Below are 15,911 nucleotides of genomic sequence, written 5' to 3' on the forward strand. Positions count from 1 at the left end.
GAATGAAAGGTGGACAGAGCCATCCAAAAAGGCATGCATGAACGACACACATGTTTCCACACTGTTCGGCTCGCCGTCCGTCACTCCGCTCACGGCGTGCAGAGCTGCGAGCTGCAGACACGGTGAGGGTCAGGACCGACTGTGCTGTGTGGTCGGGCCTGATGCAGCCCGGACCAGCTGTCAACTAGACAAAGAAGTGATTTCATGACCAGAGGCTCGTGTCACGTCGTTTTCCTGGCCAGGCGATGGGACGACCTGTGGGAGAGCGCGGGTGGTGGTGGCGGTGGGAAGGGGTGGGTGGGTGGGTGTTCGGGTGGGGGTCTCAGACGGTGGCAGAAAAAGAGACACGGGAGCACGGCAGAATGTTCAGTGCCTCACGGGCCCGTTGCTCTGGGAAACGGAGTTGGAGATTTTCTGGAAGGCGGAGAGCATCACGTCGTAGGACTTGTCGCACACGTATGACACGTCGTCCATCGTCATTCCCTTTGTCTCGATTTTTGGAAGGATCTTCAATCTGATGGTTCCTGCAGAGCCACAAAGCATCAGTTAGAAAATAGGAGCTCTTTGTGTACGACTGTTTCTCGAAGCACTGCTCTTTTCTCAGCCACACGTTTAAATACAAAAACATCTCCACTAAGCAGATGTTGGTTTGTGTATCGACTAAAGGTGATACTGAATTGTTGGTATGTTCATTAAAAGTGTGAGTAAACGTTCAATTTCCTAAAAAAAAAAAAAAAAAGAAAAACACTTGACCCACGCAGCTTAAGAACTTCTTAATTTTGAATGTACTACTGGCACCTTCAGTTTTATCATTCTTTTTAAAATCATTGTTTCCGTAATTGGTCTATTGGTGCTCAAATTTGTGGTTTTATTACTTATAAAGAGTGGTTTTTTTTTTTATATCATGAACGAATACACAAGCGGATGAATTCTTGTTTAGCGAGCGCTACGTGTGTGTGCCTCGTCGCGAGGCGTTCAAGGACAGTTCTGAGCACCGGTCATGTGGGCTTCTTCAACACCTTCGAGCGCAGAACAGTGATGGCACCTGTGCATGTACCATCACTGTATGTATGAATATCTTCTTCATATTGTACGTTCATTACAGAAGTATCTGCATGTATCCAGTAAAACAGGTACGGGTTATTTATTCAAAAGTTTTAAAAGAATTGAAGATCCTTTATTTCTATGTGCTGTGGTATCCAAACAGGCATTCAGTTTAGACGTTTTCTTATTTTAACACTCGTGATGCATGAATGTTTGAAATCATGGAATTGTGACAATCACCATCCGTTCAATGAAAAACAATGCACAACTTTGAGCTGCACCAGGACAAGTCATGTGAGCAACTGAGCCAAGTTACCTGAATTGAACTGCTTTTCTTTTCGTAGGTAGAAGTTGCCATAGGATGAGAAAACCACGGGTATGATGGGAACCTGAAGACAGGAAGCAAGACCAATTCTTTTTTTTTTTTTAAATCCACTTTCTAAGCTCGATTTTGGAGAATTTTTCTGATGGAGTCAGAAGATGAGAAACCTCATCAGAAATACTTGATTAAACCAACATAACTTTCTCTCTCTCTCTCTCTCGCACACACACACACACACACACACACACACACACACACACACACACACACACACACACACACACACACACACACACACACACACACACACACACACACACACACACACACACACACACACACACACACACACACACACACACACACACACACACACACACACACACACACACACACACACACACACACACACACACACACACACACACACACACACACACACACACACACACACACTCAGCATGACACGAGCAATTTCCATCTCCTCCGCTGCTGCTAATAGAGGCCGAGCTGCTCTCTGGTGGCCCTTCAACAGGACCGACTGAGCCAAACGTGTCTCCCCCTGGGGGCCGTCCTGCTTCCACTCAATCTGGCCGGCTGGGTACAAACGGAGAGGCTCGAACCACGACTCGGCAGACCCAAACACAGAGCGATGGGAATAGTTTCTGCTAAAGTGTGAAAGCAGAGCCAACAGGGGGGAAAACGCAGACGCAGACAGCGCTGACTTGTAATGACGTTATCCCGCCAATTCAAACACAGACACCGCATTTACCATCGCATGACTGTCGCTAACGCCCAGGCGGTGTTTGCATGACATGTAGTAAATCTCCGAACTGCGGAGCCGAATAGAAAAATGAAGTGTTTGCTAATAGGAAGCAGCAGGGTTGTATTTTCGTAGCCCCTCAACCAGGGTACATATCTGCTGCAAACTGATATTCATCTTTTAACGGCAATTTCACCTAAAAAAGAAAAAAAACATGGAGTCACATATACAAACTCACACATGCAGCATTTTTGCCTCGGGGCGAACCGCGTTGTGGTTTCTGGCCTCGTTTCCCGACAATGTTTTTTAATTCATTCCACCTGCCTGACCCCGAGCGTGTGCTACGAGACGTCGACTCCGAAGCGGAGACCTCCCACCTGCATGCACGCAGAGATAAAGCCCATAAAGGCACGCAGCTGAGCTGCACACGACGCCGCGGTCGCCAAGCGTCTGAGCGCCCTTCAATTATGTCATGTGTGGCTCAAATCGGGAGGACAACATCATAGGAAGAGAAATATTTTAATAAAACTACTTGCAAGGAAAGAAAACTATTTCAAAGCAACGTTGGATGATAATGGCTGAGGAAAATAAACGCTAATAACAGGGAGGTATTTGTGGTTAGATTAGATTTCAGTCTTGCGGCAGTTCAGGCTGATGGCTCCCCCACGTGTCTGGAAGCGGCACACCGCGAGCCCCCTCACTCTTCTAGGTCCCACAAGCCGCCGTAAGATTTCTGGAATGCAGCCAGTCTCATCACGTTCCCTTTTTTCTCAGGGTCAGTGACAGAAGAAGATAAAATCTCCACGTTTTTCACGTCACAAACAGGCTAAAAGTAGAAAATCCCACTTCCTACTGCGAGGAAAAACCCTCAAAACAAGGTTGAATTTAATGGCATATTTAAATAAAAAAAAAAAAAATGTAAAAAGAGGAGCTTACTTGTGCCTGCACTGCGAGGTGGAAAGCACCTTTTTTGAAAGGCAGCAGGTCGCCTCTCTGGTTACGCGTGCCCTCGGGGAACACCCACAGACGAATCTGTGGAGGTCAGAGGGCGAGGGATCAGAGGGAGAGGAGCGACGCAATCATCTCCAGAAAGCAAAACCAGAAATCTGGAGACAAAAAAAAAAAAAAGATGCATCCTGTGTTTACACGAGCCCAGATTACCTGCTCGTCCAGCATGGTTTGGGCTGCGTCGGCCATGACGCTCTTGGCGTCGCTCGTCTTCTTGCGGTTGATAAAGACGATGCCGCCCAGCCAGCAGACGAGGCCCACAGTGCCGGCGTAAATCAACTCCTTCTTGGCAATCATGGTGCAGCGGTCTGGTAGGATCTCCATCAGGCCTGAAGGGTGAAACATGAGCCTGTCAGGGCTACAGCAGCCGTACGGTGTTTTATTATGAAAGAATAACAAACAATGATTGCGATTCATTTGCAGCCAACGAGGCCAACTTCTGTCCAGGTGCAGAAGCAAACATGCAATATCTTACAGCTGCGATCGAGCTCACACTTAAAACATAATCACGAAAAGGAAAAGAATGATCAAAGCTGCGATTTTAATGAAACACTTTGGCCACCAACAGTCAATTTGATTGCACAAAGAAAACCTCTTTAGTTTGGTAAATATTGTAGTTTCAGACAGTAAAAGTACAGTATGTTTTCTGTCTTCATATTATCAAACGGAGCAGATTTGAGATTGAATTTTGAATCAATAAATGTTCCTGGAATGCTAAAGGGATTTTAATAAAAGAAATTTGCTCCCATTAGCTGACCACAGGTAAAACTGTGATCACTCCTTGCTACCACTACTATCAAGTGTTTTCTTTAATCTATTTATCTACTTTGAAGACGTGACAATAGAACAGTGAGGTTGGTTAATATGGTTCATACGGGCCGTGATCAGTGGGAATCATTAATGAACTGCAATCTGTTAAATGGTGTATGATAGTAGATTTCTCTGAAGAGAAGGAACGACTCCACTAAGAGATTCAAGAGTCTGAGGCAGAGGTGAGCTTTGGCCTCTGTGTCTTATCAGTCTATGGTCGTATAAAAACCTGGATTTCATGTGGTATAAAGTCTGCAGGCGTCAAAAGCGCCGTGTCAAAAGTGATACTTCACGTTAGAGATGGAAGATATCTCCACGAATAGCACATGTTTTATTAACCTCTGTGCGGCAGGCTGCTGGTGCAGAACAGAGGTCAAATCCAGAACCAGAGGAAGAAAGTCTCAATCGGTTAAATAAATGATTAGGGGGCAGCAGTCTGAGGAGGTGAGGTGAGGATATCCTGACGGTCTTATCACATCAGCATTAGCTCGAGCAGCGAACTGCTGGGATGGCATGGCAACTTGGACGCCAAATAAGCCTCATGCTGAGTTTTCTCGGAGCTAATTAGAGGGCTAGCTCTCCCGCTGCTGCCACTACGCTGGCCCAGAGCCTGCCCTCATCACTCGGCAGCACTGAAAGAGTCTCCCCTCCGTGGCAAATGATGGACAGAAAACACACCTCTGCAAAACGACAGTCCTCCACACTAAAATCCAAGAGACAGGTAAAATAACAAAAACCAGCATTGAAAGCAGAATCCGAACCTTTCCAGAACACGCTCTGTGAATTATTTTTCCCGGCACTGTCCTGTGTGATTGTTTAATTAGTATAATTAGGGATTTGAGTGCTCTTGCGTAATCTCCTGTGCTAAATCAAAACTACTCGGCGACAGCCACATTATTTCTGTAGTGCCACGCTGCTGCAAATCCTTCCCTGATGTGTCGAGCACTGTGTGTGTCAGCACAAAGCTGGAATGCAGTAATCTTACATTTGGCCCAGTTTTAGCATGACTGTTGCCCAACTTTCCAGCACAAGCCGTCTTAAAATAACAAAAAGGGGAAAAGTGGCTGTTACTCGGATAAACAGGAGGATGAAGTCTGGCAGTGATGAACTTTTACTTTTGGTTCTAATGGGTTTTCATTGTTCTTGGTTTGACGAACACATCGAATTCCACCATAGCAAATAAATCCAATGTAGCTCAAGCTGCTGAGAGGAGCGCGTCATCTTCAGAGAAAAGTAAACAAAGAAACCAGAGGCAAAACGACTGATTCTCAAAAAAGGTTTTAAGCAGTAGAATGATAGATCTGGTACTATATCTCAATGAGAGATGTGAAAATACTTAATATAATAATATGCCAGCAGAAGAATACTATACAATTTCATAAAGGCGACTTCTGCAGAACAGACACTCCAATGAAAGTAGAGCAGTGTTGTGGCTACAGCCTCTGCTGCTGATGTGTTAATATTTACCAGTCTGTTTAATGTACATGTTTGTTGTAGATGGTTTCTGTGTATATAATTCCACCTCATCAACACTTAATGTGCTAATAACAGAAGGCTGAAGGACTGGCTCTTGCGTAAATATCTAAAACTGGATTCAAAGTTTGACCCTCGTTAACCGACGATTGTGTATCTCGCTGGATATCAGATTGAATTATTTAGAGGCACTGGAGACAATATTGTGCTTCTTCAGCGACTGTTGTGATTGTCACTTTCCCTAGTTGTGTTTGTGTTGTGAGAGTTTCTGTCAGTTAGACAAGAGCTGTACCAAAGTTAGCCTCCAAAGTCTATTGATGGTCCAAGGTCAGATATTATATAGTCTACTAAAATGCTGTCTATTTTTAGCAGTCAAAGTAATACTCATGTATAAATGTAAGCCGACTGGCTAAAGCAGTATGGAAGATGCTTCTGTGGACAAATGCATAAATAGCAAAATTTAATTCTGAATTTTAACTCGGCTTAACTGTATAATTTTCATGTAACTCATGCAATAAGTGGACCGATCACAAGAAGAAGTTTGCACACCTATCGTTGGCTCATGACTCTTTGCATAAATAATTAAATAGCAGTCATCAAATATTAAGAGACCTTTTTTATTGTTTAAAATAATCTAATCAGCAGCTCAGGTACTTTCACATGATCAAATCTGGACCTCACGGACGAGCGCATTGGCTATTTTTCCAATGTTTAGCCCAGCAGACATTCAAAACCCATTTCAAACAATATCCTGCAATCTGTAGGTGTTGACTTCTCGAGAATAATAAACTGTTTCAGTGGACAGTGAACAGCAAATGATCAAGACTCAGGCTCTGTTTACACAAGCATAATCAATTGGAAATGGAATAATTTCTTCATAAAATCAATTGGCAATATTTTTATAAAGACAAATGGAAAGCTTGAAAATGCTGTAGTTAATTTTCTGGGCCACTCGTTGATGCTGTGTGTGGGGGAACAGTACAAGCTGAACATTTAAGCGCATTTAAACTGCTTGTGCCTGCTGTGTTTTAGCTGATCCAGATGATGGTGTAGTAAATGTACACTTTGTCAGCTGCACAAGCAGTACTCCAATGTTAGTGTTGTCGATCTACACGTGTACAGAAAAGCTATTTTATTGCAACTGTAGTGCACATGTGCAGAGCTTGATTTACATCACCAGACATTCAGACCTAACTTTGGTTGAGGAAACACTGAAGTCAACAAACTGATTAGACATAATGTGGTTGAACAGTGACCATCTCATTCACCCCACAGTTAAAAACACACTTGGGTCAACAGCCAGTTGTTTATTAGTGAGGCAATGGTTTCTCATGTCACTGTCCATGAGCTCATCCAGGTCAACAGCCAGTAAACTCACAACTGGACAGAAGTGAGGCTCGTTGTTCGTCTCACTGTAGTTATCTGGGTCGCATTGGTCCAGTGTGCTTCTTTTTCTGGTCAGTATATGTCATTTAAACTTAAATTTCGCCATCTGTAGCTGAAAATCTCTCCTTTTCCAGGTTTGTCCATGCCAATTAACTGGTCAGCAGGTTTTTTTCATAGACTCTGCACACACAAGCTTTAAGCTACATTAATCTTACAACTATTGGCCCTTATTTTCTCCCTAAAGCTATTGTGGAAAGAGTCACCTGAATTGATTTCTATCCAACAGCAAAGACTGCATGATCCTTGTGACTCTCCACATGTGCTCTCAAGTGCATACCCAGAAAGCCCCACTTCTCTCTGAGGCTCTTGTATCTACTGCAGAGGACTGCCTCCAACTAAAATGTCTAGAACTGAGTGTATCAAATCCGGTGTCAAATTGCAGAAGGTAAACTGGACTGAATGTTCAGAACTTTTTCCAGGGTAAATCTGACCAGTGTTGCAGGTGAAGATGAGAAATAAATCCTATCTCCTCTGTGCACAGCAGTCTTGCATTATCTTTCATCAGAGGAAGAAGGATTCGGTCTGTGCTGAAAACAAATATGACACCGTGTCCATTTCTTAACCTCTCCACATCATTTCTGACTCACTTTTAATCAGGAATGACACTAAAATGCAATTAGATTTGCAGGAAACTGCTCCAATACCCACCCAAAACATCCAGGGAGCTCTGGTGGTTGGAGATGATGACATAGGGACCCTCGGTCTGCAGATGCTCCCACCCACTCACTTCAAATCGAAGACCCAGGAAGTATTTGACGTGACGGACAAGGGAGCGGATGATCCTGTTGGGAAAGCAGCGGTTGATTAGAGTGTGGCATAACTATAGGTTAGCGTTCACAAACGAGGGGCCGCAGGCTACTTATTATTAACCAGAAGCTGGAATGTGTAGGGCTCGTTCATCACCGAGGTTACGCAGCACGCTGTGATGTTTCAGACCTCAAGTCAATGATACAATCGTGACCATCCTCCAAGACATCTGGTAAATGAATTATGCTCACCATCCCCATTAGCTTTAGATGTTTCTTAGTTAATTGTTTGCCTGTGGTCGGTGTCATGCTCCAATAAGCTTTAAGGAAGAATATCCCACCATCTGCCTCGGACACCATATGTAACGCTTGTGGTAAACCACACATTGATGCCATTGGTATTTATCTTTAATTCAAACCCTAAAAATGACACGAAAGCTGGAAAATAACAAAAGTAATGATTTCGATTTTTGATCTAGAGATTTCCTGCTTGTTTTCCCACCAAACGAAGAACCCACTTAAACTAAACAAATGCGATTTTGGCTGCCTTTACTGATGTTTGGTTGCTTTTGGGTAATTTTTCAAGACAAGTGGGAATATTTTGCCTACTTTTAAGTCCCACAGAGACCAATTTTGCATTCGTATGAGTTATAATTCACGCCAGTGGGCAAATATAGTTAAAATATTTGCGTTGATTTGTCCCATCAAAACTTGAAAGTTATATCTGGGGTTGTCAGGAGCCAGATGTTCGACTCTTAACCTGCAGCAGATGAATGAGGACATGACAAATAATACAATCAAATCAACTGAAAAGACTCACATTGACACAACAATTCGTTGGGAATTTCCCTGAATAACCTGTTGCGTTCTAGTTTAAAAACTCCTCAACCTAATAAACAAGCACAGATGTTTCCTCTTTGCATCCTTTCCCATCACAGATTTTCCTTTGGGATTAATAAAGCTCGACCTTTGCTCGGAGAACTTTTTTAACAAGGTTTGGTATGAAATCCATGTGGCTACACGCTGCACAGGTCTGCCACAATACGCATGAACAAGGATCAAGATTTAATGCCTTCCCACCAGCTACAATCTCCTCAATATTTTCTCTTTATCCCTTTGAAGGCCTGGCATGACTTGTATTGGTTAAATTCCCATCAAGCCTCAAACATAGCGAGAACATTCTTCAGTATTAAGTATTTCTTAACTTTTCTAACATTTATAAACCTCTATACAATAAGGGGTAATGGGTAAGACCAATCATATTTAAGATCTATGTAACATATTGAAGGCTTAAGGCTTTTTCAGACTCTGTCCTACTAGAATCCCTAAAAGTAACAGATGATCTTTTAGTATCCTGCATTAAGGCACATCACACCTGATCATTTGAGCCATTTTGCTAGGATTACTGGCAAATCTCGTTTGTCGTGATTTAATTTGAGGAATCATAAAATATGCAGAAGTCCACAATCAAACAACGAAACACTTCACAGAAAGCCTTAAGTGAATGTCTTGCATCTATTAGCAGTTCAGTAAACTCCAGCGATTGTTTCAGCCAGTCAAGCATGTCAATGTCAGCGATGCAAAACTGGGACCACAACATTTGTAAGACAAAGTAATGTCTTTTCCTGTGCAAGACATGGCTGGCTCCTGTCGCACTGCTAACTTGTTCCTTCTCCTAAAACACGGCAGATCTATCTTCTCCCCACATTCTGACTTCCTCTTCAGTGAATCACCAAAATGTCTTTGATTAATACTCCGGGAGGGACAGTCATTTGATTTAATCTTAGTTTAATTTGATTTAATCTTGATTTAGTCATGATAATAATCTATTGAAAAGAAAAGTCCCACTGTACATTTTAATAGACTTTGTCACACTGAAGACCGAGCAAATTGATCTTTTTTGTTTTCTTTGAAGATAACAAACTCAAAGTAATCTTTGAGTGGAAACTGACTCAATTGAAAATTCATCTGACCAGTGGTGGCCTTTAAATACAGGTTCTTTGCTTTTGTCTAATTGGTAATCATGCAATATAAAAATGGAGATGTAGGCTTATAATGGAGCATATCAATCCTTGATTGTAAGGTCAGTGTTTACAGCTGTTCAGCTGAAATAGTGAGGTGCTCATTAAAGTACAAAGGTGCCATATAAATGCCCAGCTTTTGCATTAATTCTCACCTTGCTGTTACTAAGCTCTAGTTTTTTGTGCAAAACTTGAATGACTTGTACACACATTTATTGGATATTATTCTAGTTTATATTGGGGGGAATGAGCAACATTACTAGTTTGACATCAGTATTGACTCAAGATTAAGTTATTTTAAACATTAGCTTTATATAATTAGGTCAAAATAAATAACAACTTGATTGTTTACTTGATTAGTGCCATTCTAATGATGAAAATGAGCAAAGAAAAATAATGGATGAATATAAGGATTTAGGTTGGCCAATGTTTTCGAGAATCAAATAAAACAGATTTGATTCAAAGGACTACGTTGCATCACCAAAGACTTGTGAAACCGTTTAACTCATCACTTGCGGTCATTGGCATGTGACTCAATCTCCTTATCACCATAAATCGCTGCCTTGCTAGAAGGTAAGCTTGCACCTATGTTTCCAAACTAATAAAATATTTTAATCTCCACACTGGAATACAGTCTTTGTTATCTCCCAACACATCAGTACAGTGATAACAGAGGCACTGCAGTGCAAAAGCCACTGGTTACGCAATAACTCAGGCAGCGTTGGAGCGATTGGAGGGTTATTCAAGGGGAATGAAATGACCTCGGTTGAATTTTTTGACAAATAACGCACTGCTATTTCACTTTTGGAAGTTTCTTTTGAACCCGCAGAGCACGATGACATTGAGACCAGAGTATAAATCCCACACAACCCGCCTGTTCTCTAATAAAAAAAGGTGGAGCTGCCCTGTCATCGCAAAAAAATATTGATCTGGCAAACAAAGACACCAGCGCTGAAGCTCATTCACAAGCGTTGGGTCAGGAGGTTGAGGGGACATGGTCACAGGCCCTGAATGACGGAGCAGAGGATTAGTTCATTGAGGAAGGCAGGGACAAGGAAGTGGGCAGTTTTAAATATGTAGGCTTTAAAGGTCAGTCATGCCATGGTCTGCCTGACAGCATAACTGGCTTTGTCGAACAAGCAGCCGCACTGGTCCCCCGCGGATGTTCTCCACAGTTGCACAGTAAGGAACCTGAGCTCAAGCGATTGCGGGGGAGAAAACTAAGCCTCTGTCCGTTATCTGTTGTCACAAGATCCTGCCTGATAATTAAAGTTGATCATGTAAGCTGAAGTTGCCATTCAGAGGAAACAGGGTACATTTGTGTCAGGTTAGTTTGAAGCTCAAGTAGAGTATAAACAGTGACTTATTTTCAGATAACTTTGACAAACTTCTACTACCTTACATCTACGTCCTCCCCATCAGCAACCCGGCAGCGAATCTCTGCCACAGACTCCTGTCCTGATGAATCACAGCCCTCCTCTTGCCGAAAGCTAGCTAGCATATAAAAAAAATAAAAGTACTTCCCAAAAGTCCCTTGTCCAAGGTCTGACCCGGATTCAGTCGCTTTTTCACGGTCAACAGGTCCAGATAACCTTTGAGCTGACAGAACGGTACACTGGTGCAACGTGACACCGCCGCCGCAGCTAACGTGACTGTGAAACAGTTATTCCGAGAGCACTGAGGCAGTGAGGAAGGCCCGTCGTTGGGACTGACTGAGTTGCTGTCAGCAGATCAGGGCCAAGTGAGGTTGCATTGAGGATGGAGCCCTCATAACTATTCAGCAGCCCAACTCCAATCACGGGGAACCTGCCATCTGGCATCTGTCCCTTCAAGGTAATTACTGGAATGCAGTCATTTGTGTGCAGCAATCCATCCTCCCCAGCTAGAATTAAGCACAACAACAAAAATCCACCGGGGACAAAGTGGACACCGACAATGACGGTGTACATTTCCACCCTAACAAGTATCAGTTGACCTGGTCGGCGTGCGCTTGTTTCTGTGTGTTGAGTATAAAATAACATATTTCCTTCCATGGTGCGGTCAAGCGGTCATTTTGACAAAATCTATATACACTACAGTTGTACGTTACTCTGTGATGCGCTGGCACTCTATCCAGGTTGTACCCTGCCTCCTCCAAAGAAATTAATAATGCAGTATAGAGGATGGCTGGATGTTACTGATCACTTATGTTGTAGTTGATCTTTCAACTCAGATCTTTCCCATTTTACTTAAGAAGCTTCACCACTTCTTGAAAAGGCTGCCTTTTAAGTCAAGAAATAGGGATTCTATGACCCGGATGAAAGAGGTTCCTTTTACCTAAAAGGGCCTCATTAATGTAGAATCTATTGAAGATATATCATGTTGAATTACACACTTAAAATCAATCGATTAGTTAATTCTGAGCTAACTTTGCAAATTTAGTATGATTTAGTAGCTTGAGTCATTTCTAACATTTCTGGAAACAAAGACATATATTTACCCAGATAAATAGATCAGCATCTCAGAGGATATAAAAAACAAACAAACAATGAACATATGAATGTCCTGCTAAAATAGCTACATAACAGATTGAGCATACATTATCATAAGTTATACAAAAGGTACCACATCATATATAATGAGTATTAGTCTCAAAATAGGAGGAAAAATCTTTTAAAAGCATGAAGGCAGTCATTAGATGGAGCTCAGTCTAACCTGAAGGACACTTTAAACAGATTTTTTTTTTCTCATTAAAGGAATGAGAACACAGTATTGTTTTTATTGTGAAAAAGCTTGTGACTGTGCCTGACGGTGCTGCTGCACAGCGAACCCCCCCCCCCTTTGAACAGATGATGCCTCCGACACGCTTTACTCCAGAGTCCTGTCAGGATGCGCCGTATCCTAGGGAAACTTGGCAGGCTGAGCTGTAACAGTTAATGCTGGAGATCCTCCAGTGTGTTTGTGGTGGATAGATGAGTGTGTATTTGTAGAATCTACGCCTTCCAATGCATTTATGCCCCTGTGCCAAATTTAGGAGGAAAAAAAACCGAACATACACCTACTTGTGATTTCGTCTGTGACATTCAGAATTAGAAAAATACTACACGGTCAACGCTAAAAAGACCTAACAAACTGGGTCATTTGTTTACAATTTTGAACAAAAACTAAACATTTATCGACTCACAAAAGGATTCAGTCCACGTGTATGTAAAACTCAACTGCATATCTAGGGTACAAAATACACATCAATGTGGTAACTGATGCAGGGGACGTGGAAGTCGTTGCTCTTTTAACAGGTAGTTCGAGCTGCATAGCAAACAATCGGTGTCATGTGCTGTTTACTCGTCTTCTTTAGGATGTGGAACATGTTTAAAGGGTAGAAACTTGGTGACAGTTGATGCTTGTGTTTTCTGGATAATCAGGTTGGTATATAGGAAATAATTTAGGAGTAAGTTCATATTTACAAAAGAGTCAACTACCGATGCTTGATATCAAGTGGCTTTACTGCAAAGAACTTCCTTTGGTGACAATAATATGATACCATCAATACTGATAACATATCTACATGTGTGCCATTGAATCAAAGCCAGGAAGGCATAACGCCACACTCTGTGCTTTCTGGGAGCTCTGCAGGTGAAAGGGTGACAATATACTGAGCTGACATAAAGTATATCAATCCAAGTAAACACATGTTACTGATTATCACAAAACTTCTGGGGTTATTGAAAGTAGGTGAGTTAAAAGTGAAGATACACTCAGTACATTGATTTCTTTGGTGATAACAATGTAGTTACATGTCTACATCTGTTGCCGGGACTATATCCAATTATTGAAACCTGAATCTGAACCTTGGAGACGTTGACGTGTCTCTACTGAAACTTTGACACACAATTGGGGATCTGGAAAGTTACACAGTGTGTCAAATGTAAGGAAAACAAAGCTCCTACTGGTGCTTATGGGTTCATCATGTTCTTCCTGTGAGTTAGACTGTGACAATATACTGATTTGACAAAAACTATCTCAATTCAAGTAAATACATTTGAGTGATTTAGCTGAGCTGAAGATGAAGCTACACTTAGAACATAGAGTCCTTTAGTGACAAGCAGCAATGTACTTGTATGTCTACATCTGTTGCTGGGACTATAGATAATTAATAAAAACCTGAATCTGAACCTTGGAAAAGTGTATACATCCATTTTCCACACTAGCATATCACTAATCTGTGTGTCTTTGTGTCAAATTAGAGGAGAACCCAATCTAATCCAATCCCCTACGTGTGTTCATTCTGTGCTTCCTGTGATTTCTGTGGGATAACGCTTAACAGAATATACTTTGACATCAGTATTATATATAATACAAACTATCTACATTCAACAAATAAGATTAATAAAGAAAGAAGTTCTGTGCCTGTGAAAGTGGTTGAGCTGGAAGTGAGAGTGGACTGAATCCAGATGTTTTGTGCAGAGGAATGAATAGTTTCAGACACCACGAGAAGCAAAACAATGACAGTTTTGTCACATTCCGCGACGTGTTTCCTCCAACCCAGTCCACTAACAAGCTTTAAAAAGAAGGAGAGCGAAATGTGCAAAAAGAGCTCCCGTTGTTGTTGTAAATACCTCCGTTAATCACGAGTGTAACGTTGGACATTAGTGTTAGCATCTCAAAGCTAACAGCCATGGTAGCATATGCATGATTAAAAATGCATGCAATATTTATTAATTTTGTGAATTATATCCAAATTGTGACACTTCGGGAGGCCATACGTGACTGATGTTACACGTCTGTGACGAGTGTTGGTTGTAATAATACTAAAAAAGGCGCCAGAGGGGCAGCTTGTTTAATGTTTAATATGAACTACCCGCTGTTAGCACGAGGCTAACGAGCTAACGGTCGGCTAGCTGTCAGACGGCGACATTTATTATGAAAAAAAAAAAAAAAAAAAAAAAAACACAAAATAAAACTCACCTCATGTTTTCAACGTCTCTCCCGCCGCTCTTCAGCACGCACAGTGGGATGGCCAGCAGGGCCAGCACCATCATCCAGGCGACGTAAAAGCACTTTTTGAAATAGAAAACAAACGTGCTGCTGGTCCACATCAGGAGCGGGAGCAGCAGCAGCGGCAGCAGCACCAGCAGCAGCGGCTGCGGCGGCGGCATCACCCACGGCATGTCCATGGCAGCGGAGCGCCGGAGGAACGCGCAGCCGGCGAGAGCGCACGCGGGGTCGGGTAGAGAGAGGGCTGGGAGACGCCGCTTGACGGCACGCTCGACAGCCAAGGCTACGGTGCGGGAGAGACGGCACGCGCCGCGACCCCGATACACATCACACGGTTATTCCCTTTTCTTCTTCTTTTTTTTAATTAAAAGAAGAAAAAAAAAGAGAAAAAAATAGGGTGAGAGCAACGCTTTTGGTTTGGCTGTGTGAAATGAACATGAAGCGCGGCTCATCTGTTGCTAAATGGCATCATGAGGTGGAGTCAAGGCGTCATCGGGTTGTGCTTTTTTTTTTTTTTTTTTTTTTTTCTAGTTCCGGGTACTTGGACACTGGATGTCACGCAATTAAACAACCACAACACTACTATGTTCACTCTTCACGTGTTGTTTCTCCAGTGTCGGTAGAATATGCCAACAGAGGAGGAATTATAGCCTCGAGGTGTAAACTTTCCACACCTGGAATTCACTGTTTCACTTAACAAAACAAACACAACTAATTTGCAATGTAATGTACAAGCGACCAGTGCAGTGGAATGTACTCTTGTTTGTATGAGTGATGAGTATCTGTTTGTCTTTATCCCTTTATTTTTTATATTCTAATCGAACGTGTATTGATTTTATGATGCACAGATGGGTTGGCACTTTTTAATCTCATTGTACGGGTGACAATGACAATAAAGTTTTTATTCTATTCTATTCTGTTCTATGTGTTGCATTTTTTTTTTATATAATCTTTTGAGACTTGACAGTGACTGACATAATTTTGCAACCTTTTGAGTAGAAAATCATTAAAACAAACATAAAACTTTTTCACACATTGAAGGAACTTTGCAACTGCATAACAGCTCACAATAAAAAGCCCCCAAAAATTTACAAATCTATTGGAATATTAACTGAATACTGAATTATGTATGTTCTGTATCACATGTTTTTTCTTCTGTTTACAGTACAAGTGAATACTTAAACGTTATCCACTATGAAAGTGCCTGTTTGGATTCCCGCTCTCCACGGAGAGGGTTAGCTCTACAGACCAGTTTGACAAGCGATTACAACGCTACCCAAATAATTGGATTAGCAGTGATAATC

The 15,911-nt window shown here is 42.0% G+C and overlaps 1 protein-coding gene across 1 annotated transcript; it reads right to left on the minus strand.

The window, feature by feature from the left end:
• Positions 1 to 366: 366 nt before the first annotated feature.
• agpat2 (1-acylglycerol-3-phosphate O-acyltransferase 2 (lysophosphatidic acid acyltransferase, beta)) lies at positions 367 to 14,780 on the minus strand (the record flags this gene model as incomplete). The annotated part of the gene is made up of 6 exons (XM_080477643.1): positions 367 to 524; positions 1,361 to 1,433; positions 3,066 to 3,161; positions 3,291 to 3,466; positions 7,515 to 7,648; positions 14,578 to 14,780. 6 exons carry the CDS (start codon positions 14,778 to 14,780, stop codon positions 367 to 369), a joined length of 840 nt encoding a protein of 279 aa, XP_080333769.1.
• Between the last annotated feature and the right edge of the window lie 1,131 nt (positions 14,781 to 15,911).

The sequence above is a fragment of the Lipophrys pholis genome (assembly GCF_963383615.2).
Source record: "Lipophrys pholis genome assembly, chromosome: 12".
Classification (NCBI taxonomy): Eukaryota; Metazoa; Chordata; class Actinopteri; order Blenniiformes; family Blenniidae; genus Lipophrys; species Lipophrys pholis.